Source organism: Egretta garzetta, unplaced genomic scaffold (genome assembly GCF_000687185.1).
Source record: "Egretta garzetta isolate BGI_Z169 unplaced genomic scaffold, ASM68718v1 scaffold560, whole genome shotgun sequence".
In the NCBI taxonomy this organism is placed as follows: Eukaryota; Metazoa; Chordata; class Aves; order Pelecaniformes; family Ardeidae; genus Egretta; species Egretta garzetta.
Window position 1 is genome coordinate 1,225,169 of NW_009258301.1, and position 20,300 is coordinate 1,245,468.

The 20,300-nt window shown below is 39.4% G+C and overlaps 1 protein-coding gene across 1 annotated transcript in view; it reads right to left on the reverse strand.

The window, feature by feature from the left end:
- Positions 1–10,265: 10,265 nt before the first annotated feature.
- The window catches only part of NLGN1 (neuroligin 1), a 220,207-nt gene continuing 210,172 nt past the window's right edge, over positions 10,266–20,300 (reverse strand). Inside the window, exons 3-5 of the mRNA XM_009638758.2 lie at positions 17,493–17,678; positions 12,094–12,883; positions 10,266–11,088 (exon numbers count right to left, since the gene is read on the reverse strand). Of these exons, the coding sequence (XP_009637053.1) occupies positions 10,266–11,088; positions 12,094–12,883; positions 17,493–17,678 (1,799 nt within the window). The remainder of the gene's footprint in view (positions 11,089–12,093; positions 12,884–17,492; positions 17,679–20,300) is intronic.

Genomic DNA, 20,300 nt, shown 5'->3' on the forward strand with positions numbered 1-20,300 from the left:
GTTGTCTTAAGCGCTTGTCAAATAGATGTCAGAGACCACACGCAAGTCTAAAAATACTCACGTAAACCCTTCTGCAAGTGCTTCACATCGATCCATCTATTGTACATCTTCACGCTCAACGCGGGTTAAAATAGCGCAGCTGGCTGTGACATTGTGACTAGAGGCTGCTAGGCTGACACAAATAATTTGTTATGCTGCTTACAACTAATAAAGCCCCCTTTGCTTTTGGGCAGTTTTTGACAATACAACTCTCACCCTTTTCATATGCGAACTCTCGCTGTTCCTGCCATCGCTCGTAGCTCTTCGGCAAAGGTTTGAAGCCTACAGGCACACTCAATGCTGGAAGGAGAAAGGGGAATGGCTGACGACATAAAAAAGGACCCCCCTGTGCCGGAACGGGCAGCTACTCTTTTTTGTTAAGTATAGCTGTTGTGTGTTGCACACAATCTAAACTTTGAAGAAGCAACAGCCTACTCAAAGAGCTCAAACTGGCCAAACACAGCGGTCTCACCAAGAGCTACAAGAAGCTCCCATTTCTGCTGGTGGGCCAGGCCGCTCAGTAGTGTTTGGATCCCCCAGATTCACTCCTCTGGGCTGACCTTTTTCCTCCAGTTCTTTTTCCTTGCTTTCTCTCCCCTACGGTGTTCCTCTGTTCCCCATTCCCACTTTGCTAACTCGCTCCTAATGAAGGTTACCCCTCACAAAGTAGCATTACATGGAATGAAATAATGTGGTGGAATGAGCAATTCTTGTAAACCACTTAACTGTGTCTTATCTATTCAGAATCTTGGCGCTATTTAGAGAGAGAGAAGAAATAAGAAGAAAACCTCCAGCCCATCTGGCCCTCCCAAGGCAGAATCCATTCCGAAATGCATTCTCTGCATTAGCAGCCATATGTGACCTGCTCCAGTCTGAGCTACACTTACCATTGGAAAGTTACTACACTAATGTTTTAAAAAACATTATTTTAAAGCAAGGATTGTTCATCACTTCATGCTGCCTCAGAGCCTTTGCTAGTTAATTCTTATCACTGCTGGTCTTAGCCCTGTAGCCATAGGCACTACAGTAATAATGTAAACAATGATTGTGAAAAGCTATCACACTGATCTATACAACCAAAAAGAAATAATTAACAATAGCATACATAAACAAAAATAAACGCTTTATCTCATAAAAATATTTCAGGCTGTCAGAGTTAAGGGTATCTGAAGGACAGAAAGGACAGCAAATTTTTTTCACCTATTTTTGGTTCCCTCTTAGTCAACAGGGAAAACCAGATACCAGTAGACTGTGATTTATCCAGTACTAAAATTCACCCTCTTACTAACTTCAGATAAGGCCTGGTCAGCTTCCTTATGCTAGGCACCTGATATTGGTAGTTAAATTTAGGCAGAAAGAATTTCAACCTCCTACCCTTCCACATCTAGCCAGAAATCTACAGCAAAACTACCTCCCACACCCATAGCCAAACTATCAAGCCCTCCTTCTGCTCTGTAAGAAGTAAAGCAAAGGGCTGTTTCAAGTTATAAAGCAGTAGAAAATTGTGTCTGATGCTCCACATCTGTAACTCATTCCCTTCTGCTGTGGAAGGTGCTCATCTTTCTCAGGTGCAGTCAATGGAAATTTTGCTGTTTACTGCAGCAGGGTCAGCAGGAGCTCAGCTCCGTGGAACAGCCGTAGCGTAGACACAGGCACCGCCACAAAGCCCGCTTCAGCGCAAAGGTTTGGTGTCTGTGCAGCCAAGAAAAATACATCAACACTTGTCTGAGGTGTGGCCATGAGCTAGAAACCATTCATAGCCTCTTTAAGCTTTTTAATCCAGCAAGCAGCAGAGTGTGCAAGTCACTTCTTATTTCGGGAGGCACGTGCTTGCCTTAGCTCAAGGTTGGCTTTTGCCTCTGAAATTGCACCGCCAGCATCTTTCAAAGGGAAAAAAATTACCATCTGGCATGTGTGTGGGGATAATTCAGTGATGGCTGCAAACCTCCTGGCACGTGCCTGTCGTTAGTGGCCGAGGGGGTTCTTGTACCTACCCCCAAGCAACTGCCCTTGGCCATGAGACGCTACAGCTACTAGAGTAGATGGATTTCCATTCCCATCCCAAATTGCAATTCCTCTGTAGCTGGAAGTTCCTAAGTTAATAGAGGAGTTTAATCTCCAGAGCTGTTCTGTGCCCAAACACTACTTCCATAGAAAAAGAGATCATCTGCGAAGAGCCCTGGATAGGCAACTAGAAGGAAAACTAGACAAAGCAAAATTCCAATCAGAAGGAACAAGAAAATAAAGTGAAAAAAAAAATAAGTGAAGAAAACAGAGGTTTCAATTATTTAAAATATTTGCATTTGTATGAGACAGTAGTAACGATGCGAGAGGGCATGAAGAAGAATAAAATTGCACTTATCACAGAAAGAGTTTAAAAGAGTTTAAAAAAAACCCCCAAACTTAAAAGGGGTAAGAAAAAAAAGAGAAAATAAATCATAACTGAAGAGACTAGGATAATGTTACTTTTTGTGTAAATGATGAATGAATTCACAAGAACGAACTGCACCTAGCAGGAGTGCATACTGAAGCAACTCAATAAAACCAGAGCGTTTCTAGTTTTAAAATAAAATCCCTGAATTGAATTGTAGAACGGAACCAGGAGAAGCATGGGAAAAAGGGGAATTTACAGGTGGTATTACCACGCAGTCCAAATTCTAGTTACCACGTAGCCCTTTCAGGTTTAAGATAAACTCTATTGTTGAAAGAGGATTACTTGTTTTTTAAAACAAAGTTAATAATAGAATCTCAAATATAAAACGTTACCAATATTGTGTTAAATTTGACAATATACATTCCTCTTTCTGTCAAACAGCAGAATTTGCAAGTGTTCTGCTTCTTTGGTGTCTCTCAGACCTACAGCTGGGAGCGTTTTTCTGGAGAAGTCTCCTTTCAGGAACTTAACCCTGCCCTTTCCTCCTGGACGAGGAAAGAGGAAAATCCTCAACAAAGCTCCTGGCTGCAGCCATTAAGGTTGTATCCTTTCCTGGGTTCTGGGGAGCCTTCAGAGAATCAAAAAAAAACCAAAAAAAAACCCCAACCCAAAAAAACCCCCAAACCCCCAGGCCCCAAAACCTGGCTTGCTATTTTTCTTCTTCTATTACATTTTTTGATCTTGGGCCCCAAATTCATGATTCACGAGAAGAAACCAGTGGTTCCTATTATCTTCATCTTCTGTGAAGAGCGTGGCACACTTACTCCAGTTACTGACTGGGGAGAGAAAAATATATTTTTGGCAAATCGATGTACGTTAAAGAAAAAATCATCATATGGTTTAACATGGGAATCTCTGTCCGAGAGTAATTGGGTTTGGATGTTACTTACCTTTTTTAGTGAAGGTCCACATTTCCACTTTCATAAAATTGCTCTAGACTTACCTCTATGCAAATGAGACCAAAATTTATTCATCTGCTTAGCCAAATTTCACCACTACATAGGAGTAATGTTGTGAAAAAACAAGACTGTACAACCGTATCTTTATTATCAATCAGTAAAACATCGCCTGACTTCTTCTGAAAATGTATTTGTTGACAAACGAAACACAGATTATTTTTACAACCTTTAATATAGTCTTAATTGCTTTAAATTGCTGCCAAAGTTGTTTCTACAAATCAACGGATGAAATAGGTACGTTGCACATCTGACTCTCCCAAACCGCCTCCTGCCAGAAGGTTCTGCCCCAACCCTCTTTGTATTCCAGGGAGAATTTTTATCACGTTTATTGTACAGGGGCTGACCCATGACTGCTTTGCAATTTTCTTTTTTTTTCTGCAGTTTTCTTTTTCTGTCCTTCACGCCTGTGAGACACAATCATGCTCCAGCCCAGAGCCACGCAGCCACACTGCCCCAGGGCTGAGACCGAGCTCACGCATGATACCTGCTGAGGACCGAGGAGCATGAGCTGGTTTTGCAGCATCACGTGTGTCTTTCGGGGAGGAACCCACCTGTATTTGGCCACCGAGCATAGATACCTGAACATGCCCACTCCTCTCTGCAGAAATACGGATGGATGCATAACTCAGGGAGGTCTGGAAACATCCAAAGGCTCTCAGAAGCCGTGGTCGTAGCTGGTAAACTTTTATACGGACCTCCCAGGCATTCATACAGCTTTCTGAACTGATCCTTCTTTCAGTAAAGTCAACAGTGAAATTCTCGTTAACTTCCACAGCAACTGAATAAAATCACAACATGCAAAATTTATCTTTTTTTTTTTTTTTTTTTCCCTAAATAATGCAGTTAAAGTGTTATCAGCTCTCATGGTCTTTCATGAACCTCTTGCTAACTGAGCTCTAGTATGATCACCTCTGGTTGCCAATATTCAAACTTCCATTTGAAAAAAAGTTACTGGCTCTTACGGCTGTAAAGCAGAAAACCTGAACACTAACAGCCCAACCCTATAGACTTAAGAACTCCACATTTATTATTTTTTTGGAATGGCATCGTTCTGAAGCTAAGCTCATAAACGCTGAGGGCCTGGCGTTGCTGACACCGAGAGGGGAAAATGCAGATGACCGAGAAAAATCCAGATATTTCTGTCCTGAATTTACAGCAGGCACGTGGCTCAGTTGTACGGCTCTTCCCTTCCAGAATGGAGCGCGGCAGAGCTGGCTTACAGCTGCTGGGAAGTACCCCTGTGTCTCTGACATATAGATCAACATATAGATCTGAGGATCGGACGGAACCAAATGTTCCTTTTCAAAAAGATTTTAACATAAAACTTACTATAGCACATGAAGCATGCAAACTGTGGTACAAACCTTTTCTTTGTGTCAGAGTAATTACCAGGGATATTTTCTTTTTTTTTTTTTTTTTTTTTTTTTTTTATGTAGAAGACTTTTTTTTTCTGAATTTTGGACTTACATACAAATAACCATAAGCATATTTTAAAGCATATTTTAGTGCTTGATGGTGCTCATAAATCAGGTAGTTACACTTGTACTAATGTCTGTGAGGGGGCGTTCATGTGCATGAGGAGACACGCAAAATTGGAAGGGGAGATGAGCCATGATGAACATTAGAGGTCCGGCAGCAGATCGATAGCTGGTGTAAATTGGCAGGGCTTCACTGATTTCAATGGCCCTACGATAAATACTAACTGAGCTGGTGCTAAAAACCCCGCCATCGGCTGAGCATCTGGTCGCTACCAGCGGAGAATGCAGCCCGAGGCATCGGTGTTACTGCCGCACTTGCATTTACCTTTGAGTTGACTCTGCGTGGTGCGAAAAGGTAAAATCCCCTGTTTAGTCACAATTTTTGAGCTCTCTGTTGGCTGGAGGAGTGCGCGTGGGTGTGCACGTGGGGAGGAAGAGGCGTGTATACGCAAGAAGGCATTCTCCATGACAAAAAAATACTTCCATGGCTTTTACTGCTCTGATGGTGCTTCTTTTATCTTCAGTTGGAAAAAAAAACAAACCCCAAACAAACCATTTCAAGATACTGTTTGGAAATTACTTGTACAAATTTGTTGCACTTCTGTGAGGTTTTTCATTCATCCCAATAGCAAGGGAAATGAAAACTCGGAATAGGCTTTAATCTGCTATTTACATACGATACTTAAATTCCTTTTAGAAACCAAAGCTTATCACAGAAATGATAGTTTCCCATGTGTATGAATTACCGAGAATTATAATATCAACAGAAAGGAATGAAGCCAGGTTGCACATAAAAACCTACACTTCCTAGGTGATTCTCAACTCTTTTTTTCTAAACATTTTCCACCAGATAAAGTTCATTACCTTGTTCTAACCATTTCCCATTTCGCAAAGTGAAGTTTTTTACTGACTCTGTAAATAAGAAATCAGTATATGCAATAGCGTTAAGAGAACCCGAGAGAAGAGGGCCTTTGGGCACGGCTGGTGGCTAATGCTGATTCTGCTGCGTAGTTCTCGTGAAGGCCTTACCAAACGCCGCTAGTTTCTCGTCTGGGTACAAATGTATTGATGTGCCCGAACGAAATTGCATTCCAATGTTTAGAGTAAAAGCCCGTTCACCACGTTTCAAATTGTTCGTATTTATTTGGAGGCCTCAGAAGGACATCTCAATCTTGCAGTGTTATTATTTCAAATGAAAAAAGAGATTTTTTGAATGTTATTTGGAGCAAGCCCCTTAGCTTACAGACGGAAAATAAAGCAGAACTGCTGCAACAGATATTTTGACAAGAGCTTTGAATGAAAAATAACAAAACCTCTACAGGGAATTTCCCATTAATCTAATTTATTTGGGAGCACATTTTCACAATAATAATTAAATTATCTAATGTTCGCTTACATTTAAAAGCGATCATCTGTAACAGTTCATTACTAGAAAAAAAAAGGTGGGTGGGGGGGGAAAGGCCAATATTTTAAATTGACACCCCAGGAAACCCCCCCCCCCATCAACTTACAAAGATCAGAGGAACGCCGTGGTGTTTGAGCGCTTCCTATGAATCCGCTGTTTCATCTCTTAGTGAAGTTGGCAACGGAAATTCCAGCATTTTTTGTGCAGTGGTGTCCTTAAAGCTGCAACACGTTTATTTGTTAGGCCCCTATTCACCCGGTTTTCAGGGCGTTTCAATAACCAAAGCATCCAATAAATAAAGTCTGGCGACACAGGGAACCGTGTTTAGTACAGACACCGCAAACGCCTACATTTGCCGTGGAACCTTCTATTCAGGTGGATCATCCAGGCCCTGCAAGGCTTCCATGGGTGGAGAAACCACGTGTAACCAACTGAGATACCATTGAGCAAGATGCGGTTTTATCTGCTTTATTTCTCCTAGAAATGTCAGCACAGCACATTATATTGCCTGTCATTTTAATAGATAAACGAGACAATGATTCCATTGGGTTTTGTTTTGGTTTTTTTTTTCTCAAAATGGTAGAATACACTTTCTGAAAAAGGTCTGCAAACATATTTACAAAAGTGTGAAAGCAATAAATGCAGGCTCTTTATATTTTTACTGAACTTCCAAAGACTGACTGATAGCCTAATTTTATTGGAAACCTGGTCCAAGGATGATACAAGAAATCAAATATCACACTCAGTTTTGCTTTCTTCTAGGCTAATGTGGAAAACAAACCAAACAGATAAATATTTCAAAAAAGGACAAACTTCTATTCCATGATGCACAATGACGGTATTCCCAAACCATTTCCTGTATTTTTATTTTGTTTCAGCTTTAAAACAGCTCTTGGTCTTTCTTAATGTTGTGTTAAAATGTGGGACACCATCTTATTTTTGGAAAGCCAGCTGCTGTAATTTAATTAGAAAATAACCACTAAAATATCATTCACCCAGCTGCTGTGATTTAATTAGCAAATAGCCACTAAAATATCATTCGCAGTATCTGCAGCGCAGGAATGGACTTTTTTTTTTTTTTTTTCCCCAAACAGGAGTGATAAAATTTGTGGTGTTGTCTTCATCTTTCACATTTTAAATACTGTTGGCTGACAGAAAAAAAGTGTAGTGTCATGCTTGGTTTACCTAAATCATTTATTTTGTAACTAATAAAAGTAAACAATTACCAGATACTGTATATAGAGAGATATATAGATATATGGCCACAAATAAACTATAGTAGAAAGTTATTTTGGTTTTGATAAAGTTAAGAAAAGCACATAAAATCATATTTCATGAATATCTTGGTTTATGGCCATCAATATTTTTGTATTTTTCTGTTTTGTTTCATCAACATAGCAAAATACAATCTTCCTATTAAACAATAATTATCAGATGGCAGACAATTCTTTTTATTGGTTTACATTGGCAGGTCACAGTCTAAAAAGCACAACCACATCAGGCAGAAATTGCACACAGACCGCCCTGGATTTTGAAGACTATTTTTTATGCTTCTACCAAAAGAGCTTAATTTAAAACTGGGGACTGTAACATGCGCTAGTTAAAGATATAGATTCTTTGTTGGGTTTGGTTTTTTTTTTGAATAGCTAAATAAAACGACTGAAATTGCAGTACTTTATTTCGCTTTCAGCTTCAGTTTTCACGTTTGTGCTTGATGGTACCAAACACGCTGTGAACTTCCTAGCAATCGTTTATGAAAGTTCAATCACCCAAATAAAACCCAGATGATTTTTTTCCTGTCACGGAATACTGCAGATTTATTTCCATGAGGCCTGTTGCTTGGCTTTATTTTTTGGTGTCGCTATTTGCATTTGTAACTTATTCCTGAAAACTCGGGGAGATTTGTGTGTAATACTATGACATCACACGGTCACGACGTCAGCATTTCTGTAAGGAATGGTTGTAGGGGGGACTGGCCCATAAATATGCAGTTGTATTCGTTGTAGAAGGCATGTCCATGTCTTCAAAAACCAGACTGGTCTTAAGATATTACTCTTTATTTGAGACAGTTACCATTACTTCATTAAAAAATGACAAAACAGCAATAAACATTTTAGCTCTTTAATGAGCAAAGATCAGGTCTCTTAGCATTGGAATAATATTCGTTATCCAGATTATCTTTATTTCACTCGGTGACCAGTCATATGGCCAAGAAGTACAAAGTAATTTTCCATCAAGTAGTATACAATTTTTGTGTGTAATAAGCTTCCATTCTTGAAAAAGAGTAACTGAAAAGAAATGTTTCTGTTACTGCAGTTAGTTTGTCAGAGAAAGTTCTTCGCATTATCTTACAAACTATCAAAATTGCTAGTAATTTGAAAAAATGTAAAAAAAAATCACATAACTTTAGTCTAATAGAAATATAGTACAGGTAAGAGAGAAAGTATTTATCAGGGATGTGCTCTTTAAGTCCATCTCAATTATTTCTTTTATATAAATGTACATCTGATTACATATACAAACATTTTGAAAGGACCGTGGTGTATAATTACTGGAAAGCAACAGGGGAATGAAAAATTTCTGGTGATTTTAGAACATTCATTTCAAATCACACAAACATATCTAGTATTCAGATTTCTTAAATTTCCAGTTGTTGGCTCTCTCCCCATTCTTATGCACCCTCTTTTTCTACACTGTTTCCACCTGGTCTAGAGAATTCCATTGAATGGCAAAGCTAACGTAGAGCAAAAAGGGAATTAACTTTATAATAAAGTCTTATAAGTAAACTTTGTAACATGCAACATGAGTTTAAACAATAAACCGAAAGGTGTAATCAGAGCGGTAAGACTGGGGCGTTTTTATACTGCAAAATAGCACTGCGATTAATTTTTGGACACACTTTACCTTACCAATTTGAACTAAATATATTGTAACTAAATCACAGCAAATTATAAAGCCTTCATCAAAGGAGATTCGGTTAAAGTTATAGCTATGTTAAAGTTAGAAATTATTTAGGTGGAAAGGAAAAAGAACATTAACTATACAGATTTATTTTGTCTGGGAGTCGTATCAGCGAGGGTTCACCACTGTATACCTAGAATGCCATAAATACCTTTAAGAACTGTTGCAATTCCTTCCATTTCTGAAGCTACCGTGAAATATTTTACTGTCATTACTTTTGCCCCTTTAAAAAAACTTCTTTAGGTTGTGCCAATTGATGGAGAAAGCTTCTATTAAAAACTCCAATGGGATGAGAAGAATTTTAATTACGGCTTAATCAGCAGCACAGCCACCAAGCATATAAATTATCATGCACATCGTGCTAAAAATATCCAGTTTCCTTTATTCCCACAACTTTTATACTGACAGCACTTATGTGATAATGTTGTACCTGCCAGGCTGTAAAACTTCTTTGACTGGCAGATTTCAGCATGAGCCCCTTTCTAAGGCCTTAACAGCATTGGTGCTTTGTGTACTTATTCAAATATGTAAATATGGTCTACACAAGAAAACAGGTCCAAATAAAAATTGGTGAAAATTATCTGACATTCCATTAGTGTGTCCCTTGTGCATATTTATAGGTTTTTAAAATTTTCAGTCAGAGTTCTTTCCTGTTTGTGTTGCACATGCCTAATTCCGTTATGTAACTTAAATCTTCAAAAAATTAATACTTGAATGTGAATGAAAAAGTATCATTCAGAGCAACTGCTTCAAGCAATTGCAAACAGTTGGGTTTTTTTTTTTTGTTTTGTTTGTTTTGTTTCTTAAGTTCATTTGATATATGTACAATTCATTTTTTTCAAAACCCCAAAAGTTCTTGATATGTATATTCACATAATATTCCTCCATATTTAAATAGTAAGAGTCTTGTAGGTTGAAAGCCAAGTAATCTTCAGTAATATCACCTACTGTAATCCGTCAAAAAATAAAGTTTGTTTCGTCTTGTCTGGCTATACCCTGGTTGTTGAGTGTGAATGGGGGTGGGGATGAGGATGGGGCAGAGTATTGTTCTGTCCTCCGGTAAATGTATTGAATGTGTGTAGGGGTTGAATCCCTGGTATAGTGTTGGGGATCATTGTGATGGTGTTGGGTGTCATTAAGGGAATGTCATCAGGAGACCTTCTCATAGCTAGCGTGTAGTCTGGGGGACAGGCGGTCCTAAGAACCACCTCATGTGGATGGATGGACTCACATTCATGATCCAAGTCAGTGTGCTTCATTTGGAGGGACATTATCTCCTCTTCTTGTGCATGGGTAAGATCATTGGTAGTAGTACGTTGTGGGCTACATCTCCTATGAACATCATGTCTCCGCTTGTCTTTTTTGTAGTACAATGCTGCAAAGGCCAAAATGTTCAGGAACAGCAAAGATGCACCGACTGCAATAGTAACACTCAATTCTGTTGAATAGTCCCTTTGATCCACTGAAAACGGGCTTGGTTGTTGTTTGGGATCATCCTGTTTGGCTGTAGGAAAGGCTGAAGTCACAGAAACAGAATTTTTCCTCGTTGGTCTGAAAGTATTATCAGTTGATGGCACTTTAGTTGTGGTAGAGGTATACTGTGAAATGTCGTTAAGATTGTGCAGATGAGGTACCAGTTCCAACCAGAGGTTCACTTTATTGGCCCTGTAATGTTCTTTAACTCGTGGTTTTAATCCAATGTGAAGGTAGAGTTGGTCTTTCTGAGAATATCTGGTCCATGCTACTTCTTCAAAACGATTTGGTTTTGTATGGATGAATTTTGTATCTTGCGGCACTGGCTGATTTGGGTCACTAAAAAAAAAAAGAAAGAATCTCCAATGTGACAACGTATTTCAAAAGGAATTATAAAATTAACATAATTAAGATTTTATACGTAATGTTTAAGTCTGCCTTTGGACAGAGCAGGATGCTATTTCCTAAAATTGGAGGCCTTAATAATCTAGATTAGAAACAGCATTATGCAAACGAACCCTTCTTTCACATAGAGTTCAGCAACTTCCAAGTTCCCCAAAATGCGAGTGTCCCTCAGACTGGACTCTTGTGCTGCTGTGGACAGATCGCCAGCGATGTGGCAACGTGGACAGATGCCTGTGAGACCAGTGTGAGAGGATGTTAAGCTTTGCTTTTCTTTTTTAGTAACATGAAGCTCATAAAGCTCAGCAGTTCGGTTCATAAGCAGCATCTGTGGCCTTCCAGAGGTGAAAGACCACGGCAGGGCATAACTCAGTAGGACACAGAGTGACTTACAGTCCAACGGCCGAAGGTAAAACAGTGTTTTGAACTACCAGTGAAAGAAGAATTAATGAAAATGACAAAACTTTTCAAGTTTAACGTCACATATTTTATGGTCAGAAGTGTCAACTTTAAACAAAACACATTATTAAAATAAGCTGTATTCTATTTGATGCAGTATTTATGTAATTTTCTGTCTCATGGGACGAAAATATTGCCAGTGCTGGGGTAAAGTCAGTTACTAATGTAACCGTTTTTAACTATACGCATGTTAAATGCTTAGTTGTGCACTCTTCTGGGGATCCCTTAATTATTTTTGTGTGCAAAGTATTTTTTTTTTTAATTTCTTCACGCAGAATGTTTGCAAAGATATTTTTTCCATTTTTTTGCTAGAATGTGTGAGCTGAGGGGCATTACAATAAAATAAAAAATATCCAACCCAATTCTTAACCCCTTATTCATCCTACAGGTGCAGAGGCATTCCCAAGGGAGATAACCAAGGGAAAGCGCCACATCCTTATATCCTGAGTTTGTATAGAAGACTTTTCGTTATCTGGTACTCACCCAGTTTTTGCAAAGTTCGTCCAGTACGTCATCACCACTGCACTTAGCATGACATCATTTTTGGAGAAATTACAAGGAAATAATTCAGTAGGACCAATCATGGGGATTCCTAGTACGTAAGGAACCTCGTCTCCGTGCGCTGCATCTGCCCATGCAGGTACCTGATCTGTCTGGCAATGATGGTAGAAGGCATAGAAATACGTAGGCGATCCGAAATTTGAGTGAAGATCTGCTGTAGCCACGGCCGGTGCAACCCACTGGTGGTCAGTAAACAAAGCCAGCAGCGTTTTCCTCCTGGTCTCAGGATTGTGTCGATCCGCCCAGTCCGTGTACATAAATTTAATAGTTTCCCTCAATATATCTTTGCCTTCGGGGTATCCGTATAGGTTATCGACAAAATTAGAAACTGCAAAGTCAAAATCACTAGCTGATATGCCGTCTTCGCTGTCCACAATATTTTCAACAAATTTTAACCCTTCCCCTTGGTTAACTCCCAACATGATGTCGTAATTGAGGAATTCTCCTTGTTCCATCAATATCTGAGGATCGTCTGGTATCACATCGCCATCAATTACTGGTCCAAAGGCTATATGGTATCTTGCTGGTTGGATGTCCTGGTCGACAAGTTCTCTGTAAGGCTTCTTCTGTAGACATTCTACCAATTCTACAGTGTCTGACATGTTGCAACCAACTTTTGTAGCCAACATCCTGGCGTATTTTGCAGGCTGAAAACTAACTGCCCAGCTGGAGAGAGCTGTTCCGCTTTGAGCTATTGCTCTTTGAAATAGTCCTGTGGGGAGAAATATTTAAAAACTACTGAAGTGACCTTGAAACAGCTACATACTTGAAAGATTCAAAGGAGTTCTTTGAAACAATAGAAAACTTGAACAGAGGAGATACTTGAATCTTAATAGTACTTAAATACGCAAGATGGAGAGATCTGACTGTCATTGTACCTACGGGTAATGTATACAAAATAAATGCAGTATGTGCAGAACGTGAAGCAAATGATTCCACCTCAACGTAGTCCAGCTGAGGAAGGGATTTTCAAAAGAAACTCAGGAAGAAAAAGAAGTGGCATTACCTTAGGTAGCATAACTACAGTAGCTTGAAAGAAATTCCTGAAGTTAAAGCAATTTATAGGTTGGAGGGAAAGCCAACAAGTCTCTGAAATGGATTGGATTTCTGGATATTGTTCGAGCCATCAACAGCATGCGTGCATACAACTGTGTTAAATAAAACTAATATACTGCTTTTTTATGTTTTGGTTGGGATTAAACTTGGTTCGAGAGGGGCAGTGCTTTTGAATTGTATATCATAGCAAAAGTTTATATTCTGGAGTAATGGATAAGAAGGTACTAGGCAGCTATTAAATTTATAACTGCCTAAGAGTCAAGATTCTTTCCTGTAAAGAGTTTTTTTAATGCAGGTTTATAGGGATCACACTTACATAAAAAGGGAAATGATGTGTTTTACACTATTTAGCTTTGTACTTCAGAGATTTAAACGTATGTTCAGGTATTCATTTAGGGGAGAGAGCGAGTATGGCCTGGCGCTGCATATAAACTTGTAGCAAATCCCAAAGACTTCAGTGCAATTAATTTGAACTTATGCTGATTTAAGTAGCACTCTGGACCAGGAATCCTACTCATAGAAATAACAAAATTTGTTTAAACTGGCGTCTTCCTCTCCCTTCGTAAGCGTTTTTGAGCATATCATGGAAGAAAGCCTCACTCCCTTGTCGTCAATGAATCAATCCAATTTTTTGGCTGTGGACTTTAATGCAATCAAAACTGCACCCTTGTTCCGACACTTCTTGTGCTCCCTTTGCGTTGGGGTTTTGCCTTTTCCCGCTCCCTTTGGGGAGGGTAGTTCAGGTTCTGAAACAGATTTTGAGTCTGAACCTTGCGCAAAATAATGCTCGTCTCTAATGTCAGAAACTTAAACTATGTTTAGGTAACTGTGACCTTTCTGGATTTTTGCATTTTCATGGAAGTGTACCCAGTTCATTTCAGTAGCACATCTTTTGCACTAATTACAGGAAAATATTTTATACTGGACCCTAAGTCCCGTAGCTGACTGTAGGTAATACAAAAGGATCTGTAGCGTACATAAGTTATGCTGATTTAAGATATAGGGGTGAAAATTTAATTTTACTTATGCTGATAGGCAGCTGGAGAAATTCCACTGACTTTGGTCGAGTTGCTTAGGGACTGGAAGTGACATCTGGCCTCACGCAATTTTCCTAAGCATGTATCTTTGGTCCAATCCTTGATGAATAGCTGGATACTCCCACTAAGGGAACGGGAGCTAAGGTGCTCAGCTTACCTCAGAATTTTATTCCAACAATGCAAAAGATGGCTTTTACTTTGATAACCAACATATTTCGGTTGATAGAAAAATTCCATAGCCTCTAGATCAACTCTGAGATGAGCTTTTACAGCCGCTATTGCAGTACCAGACCCGGTACGCTCAGAAGTTAGTTGGAATCTGTTGCTGGCAGGAAACGTTTTACAAGCTTCTGAGGAATTTTAAAATCCTTCTAGACTGCATTAGGTCCAAATCCAAAAGTCTTAAAATCAGATAGGTGTAGGGACTAGGATATGTAGACTCAAGCCGCTCCTTAAATTTATGAGAAGTCATATCCAAGATATTATTTCCTTGCAAGATATGAGCAAAATATAAGAAAGAACTTGAGCTATAAAGCAGGTAAAATATATTTGCATGTTTACAAGGTCAGATATTGAGCTAGTATAAATCACCTCCAAGTCAGTGGAATTACCGCAGAGGATCCAGGCATTGTAATAAATGTAACTAAATGACAAAACTGCATTTTCACAAAGATGTATTTCATGATACTTCATAATGTTTCTTTTTTGCATATTGTGTAAATCTATTTTTATTGCTTTATTAAATATCTCTGAACAAGGACAGAAAGTGTAAGTTACATATTAAGAAAATGCTGATATAAACACTATGGCTTGCTAAGTGCTACATAAACATTAAATGTTGGATTAAGTAGAAGTGGTCAAGTCCTATGGCCATAAAGTTATCTTAGGAAATGGAATGAAGCATCCTTCCTTCTGCTGAAGAACGCTTACAGAAATATTCCTCCTCAGACCATTTAGTGAAAAACGAACACAGTATGAAAAATTATTTTCATTCAGTCAGATAATTCCTGGCAGAAATTGGTACCTCAGAGGGTGGAGAACTACATTTTTATCCAATAACGTGTATCATTATTATAGCTTATGGGCTTCAGACTGACAGAAAAAAAAGATTTAAATGTCAAATGGACCACACTGCTTTGTGACTCCTATCCAAAGCCTCACCAAAGTAAATAATAATAATATGCATAAATTCACCCCCATTGTCAGAGCACTTTCTGTAGATGGGTGCTGTTCTGCCCACTTGCAGATGGGCAGCTATGAGCCGCACCATCCTCAAATAGGCTGAATGCATGCCCTCAGCTACCAAGGGATGCTTTCAAAGGGAAATGAAGGAAGCAAAGAGAGCATCCAAATTTACAGCTTGTGAAAGAGACTGGTTAATAATGTGAAACAAAAGTTTTTTGAAAATGTTTGAAAACTTGAAACAACTTTCCCTATTTGAAGCTGACCAATTTTTATTTTAATACTTTTTTTTCAATGGCAGGTCTAACCATCCCCAAATGAAACATAACATACACGGGGTGTGGCACATTGTTGTGGTCAATCCAAGTTTCAGTAAAGCATGTTTTTGCTTTCTGATAAAAGAATTTCATCAAAAATTTACTATTACAATTGGATTTTAAGTATACGTCCGTAAGCTCTCTCCAGTCCCCTCCCTAATCCTTCGATCTGCTATGTTGGCAAATGACTGCATCAGTTTCCCCAAACAAATTCTGCTTCTGGCAGAATTCTGGCTGTGTGTTAGAATACAACAGGGTAAAATTTGCTGATAAGAGGCAACACGTGACTGTCCAGATATTGTAAACGTGGCATTTCGCATTAATGTCACGTTCCCTCAGGAAGATCAAGTAAGAGTTAGGGGAGGATAACCCAGGTCTCCTCATTCAACCTGAAGCTAAATCCTCTGGGACCAAAGTTATTTTTGTGAATTCTGATGAAAAAAGATGGTGCAGTGTGACCCCCAAATTACAGTGCAACGGGGTAACGCTTACATCTTGTTCGTATAGGCCGATTTATAAATACATCCTATCTAACTGCAGGTAGTTATGGGAAAAAAGATTACATTAAAAACGAAATCATGGAAATAGACTGACATTTCCACCACAATCTATTTTCCACTGGACTTCTTGTAAAGGCTATATTTTTCTCTCATTTAAAATAGTGTAAAGGCCTGATCTAAAGAATCTGTCACTTCGATGGACTTCAGTGGGCTCTGCATCATGACTTTGGGTAAATGCAGCTCTTTTAATGTCAGTGGAATTTTTTATTTTTTTTTATGACTGGCCAATTAGTCCCCATGGAGCTACAGCAATATAAATTAGCGGAGGATTGTATGCACAGGGCACTGTGTGATGTCCCTGGTAAGACTAAACAGTACAGATAAAAATGTGTGAAAACAGTGAGACAAAAGTAATGTGATCAATAAGCAATAGCCATGCAAATGAGAGAAACTGTGTGGAACCGTGGAGCAAAAATCATAGGAAAAAAATACTGGGTGCCTCGAACAGCATGTTTTTAATTTCCTGCTGTCTGCCTCAACCAGAGAGAAAAGGAGTTAGTTATGGAATAGGAAAAAACATATAGAAGAAAATCCATTTGCAACTTGGATGCTTTGACAATTTTGGATCATGCATGCAAAACATTCAACCATTCTTTTATTAGATGACAGCAAGTGAAGTTCATGCACTGTCAGACAAAAGATTTCTGAGCTAGGTACTTGCTTCCTTCACACAAAATAATAGTTTTAAGCATTTCAGCTGTTAGCCTGAAGAGAGAAACTGTGTCATTTTAGTTTTCTTTGAATTCTGCTCCTCATGAGAAACTAAACATGCTTTTCATGACTGTCTGAATATAGACAACCTCATCTACTGTGAGCATGACTGACTGGTTTTCCAAAAAGGACACCCTTAAGTAGGAAAGAAAAGAGAGAAAAATGATGCACCGAGGAAATGCTGTTCAGAAGTCTGCTATAAAGTGTTTCTACAGAGCTCCATAGGAAAAAGAAGAAAGTGACCCAAAATTTAAACATGCACAGAAGAGCTGAGGGAGAAGGCGGTTTGTACAGCCTTTAAAAAGTCTGCTTAATATTGAGCTGAACTCAACAGTTTGTAGGAACAAAGAGAATATACAGAGCATCACATAGTACTAATGGCGGTGGCATGCAGACACCAAAATTGTCAAAATTTGCAACCTGCATAATACCTTTGGTTGAATTGCTCCAACGGTTACCTTCAGAATAATGGGATAAAGTCAACAGATTGACGCATGAACCGCCTGCACCAGATCCAAAAACAGTTATTCTTAGTGGGTCACCACCAAAGAACCCAATATTTTCACTAGTCCATCGCAAAGCTTGAATTAGATCAAGGAGGCCATAGTTTCCTTTTGCTGCTTGGTCCCCAGTGCTCAAAAATCCTGTGAATGTAAAAAAACAAAAAACAAAAAAAAAAAGGAAAGGGTTAGCAAGTGCTCTTCTGAGTAATCCTGTTGCAATCTTCTAAGTAAGATTTCAAAAGTAGATGCCATTAAATATTATGCAACGACATAATTTTCCGTATTCACTGGACAACAATTTGCAATTTTGCACTCTTCCTGAAACAAGTGATTTGGTATTCACTCTTTTGGCCATGAATGTAGGGAAGATGAAGATACGTCCCAGGCAAAATACTCCTCTAAGTCTTAACCGGTTATAACGTATTACTCCCACAGACTCCGCGCTGGTTGTACTAAAGGCTTAGCAATCAGATACGCTGCAGTCATTTTGTAAGTGATTCGGTCAATTGTGCCTCGCGCTCTCTACTAGGATGCAGCCATGAGCTTTGCGGACGCCTGAGAGGCAACGGTTACTCTTCTCTGTAGGCTGTGCTTGGTTATACCCCAGCAAGACACTCTCTTTTCCTTTTTTTCCTCCCCCCAAGACCGCTTGTCACAGGACAAGCTGGGTTGAACAATGTGAGGAGCTCTCAACTCCCTGAGCTCCGTCCCATAGTCATTAACCTGAGCTAATTGAATCTACATTAAATGAATAAAGACAATTTAAGCTCTTTCCGCGACCCCTTAACATCAAAAAAGATAAGAGCCCAGGGGTAATCCAGAGAGCACAGGAATTGCTCCCTTGTATTCGTACGGGAAGAAAAACGGCGGAACGTGTCAGGTGCAGGACCGCCTGCTTTACACTTTACTCCCAGCAGTACCCTCGCATTTAGTATTGCTGTTACTCTTGTCATTAGAGCCTACTGACTCTAAAAGGTGGACAGTAAGAACTTGGATGGAAGAAAGTCTCTGTTGATAAGAGACATTGCTTTGCTTTTGCATCCCGTTTGTTGACATTTCCAGTTTCCTCAGCCTAATAAACAAATGTGTAAATAATACCAGCATTATGGAGTAGCCCAGCACCTCCATTTGCATATCAAACTGATTTAATGCTCAGTAAATCGACAGCGTAACTGCTTTTCAGTACATGCTTTGTAGAGAAATGCAACCATTACAACAATTATTTCCACATTAATTAGATATTAGCGGGTCTTCCAGTCTCGTCAAAGTTCTACCGATTTAACTCTCTTGAGTGCAGCCAGCCTACTCAAAAGAAGTTTACAGTAGTTTTTCACAGAAATGGCTCTCAAAGGAGTCCTGCTGTTCCATTACGACAATGATGAAAGCAGCTTTTGAGGCATTTCTAAGAAGACAGACACGTGGACGTATACATATATAAAGTCGGGATTTAACAAGACTGCAGATGGGTGCGTGCATGTACCTATAGTCACGCGTATAATGAACATGTCGTTTGTTACTTTATTATTATTCTGATTGGACTTCAAAGGGCAAGGTTGCATTTCCTATTCTGCCGTATGTGTCGACATTTAGACTAACAGACCTTCTTTGCTGTAAACTGCGCTGAAAGCTAATTGGCCTCGCTGCCTCCGTAGTTGAGCTATGCTCCGTTTGGGGCGAGCAGCTTTGTTTGTGTAGGTCAATCCTGATTTTTGTTACCATGGAGAGGGAACAGGAAAGCAGCATAAGGTGCCAGGCCAGCAATTCTCCCACTTCCAGACCTAATGTACCAAGTCTAATGGGCATGCTTCATTCACTGTAGCCATAGTAAATTGTTACTCTGATACCAGACTTTAAAATAACCACTATTGTACAGCTAAAACCTGCCGCATTTACTACTTAACTGCATAAAAAAGCAAAGTAGCATCACTACCATAGAAGAAAATACCACCTTGATGTTCAGGGAAGGCCCAGAAAGGAAGTCACAAATATAATTAGTTCATTCTCATTTTGCTATCACAGCTCGTTACTGAGTTGAGATGAAGATGATGTTACTTCACTCTGCTTCGCTCTCTTTCATTTCCTTCCACGTAGCCAGAGGGGCTGGTGTGCACGCCTACGGGAAAGGATGGCCCCAGGATAACCCTGCCCGCACAAAAGCATTCAGCCCTGTCTTCATGCTCCAGTAAAATGTTGTCCCCCATAAATAGTTTTTAAGGACACAGGGAAGATGATGTCTTTGAATCTATGACAGCAAATCTCACGAAAGCTTCCTAACCCAGCCTCTCTGCCTTTGTCAGCCTGCTTGGAGTTGAGAGATGATACCAGTGACTGTAACAAAATTAAAATGTAGGGATTTATGGGAAATACAGGATCCTGCGGCTGCACATGCTGGGAAAGTCTTCCCCTTTCTTTCTGTAAGTATATGACTGTAGAAAATCAGTGACAAATCAGTTCATCGTATTAAGCACATCACAGAGTGATTGCACTGATTTAAGGGATTAGAGGAACGATTGACACTGGCGGGCCTTGAAACACAGGCAGCAACGAGATGAGAGCAGTTAAAGCAATTACCAAAACTGTGCCCTAAACAAGCCCCGCTTTGCTTTTTCCCCTTTCCCTGGCCTGCAGATTCCCTGAGCCTGGACAGGATCTGCCCTGCTGCGTCGGTTCAGAAAGATCCTGTTGATTTCTCAAAGGGATTTTATTAGGAAAATAGATGGTAGGGTTATAGCTGAGATACAGTGATTGCCCTGAAGGAAAAGA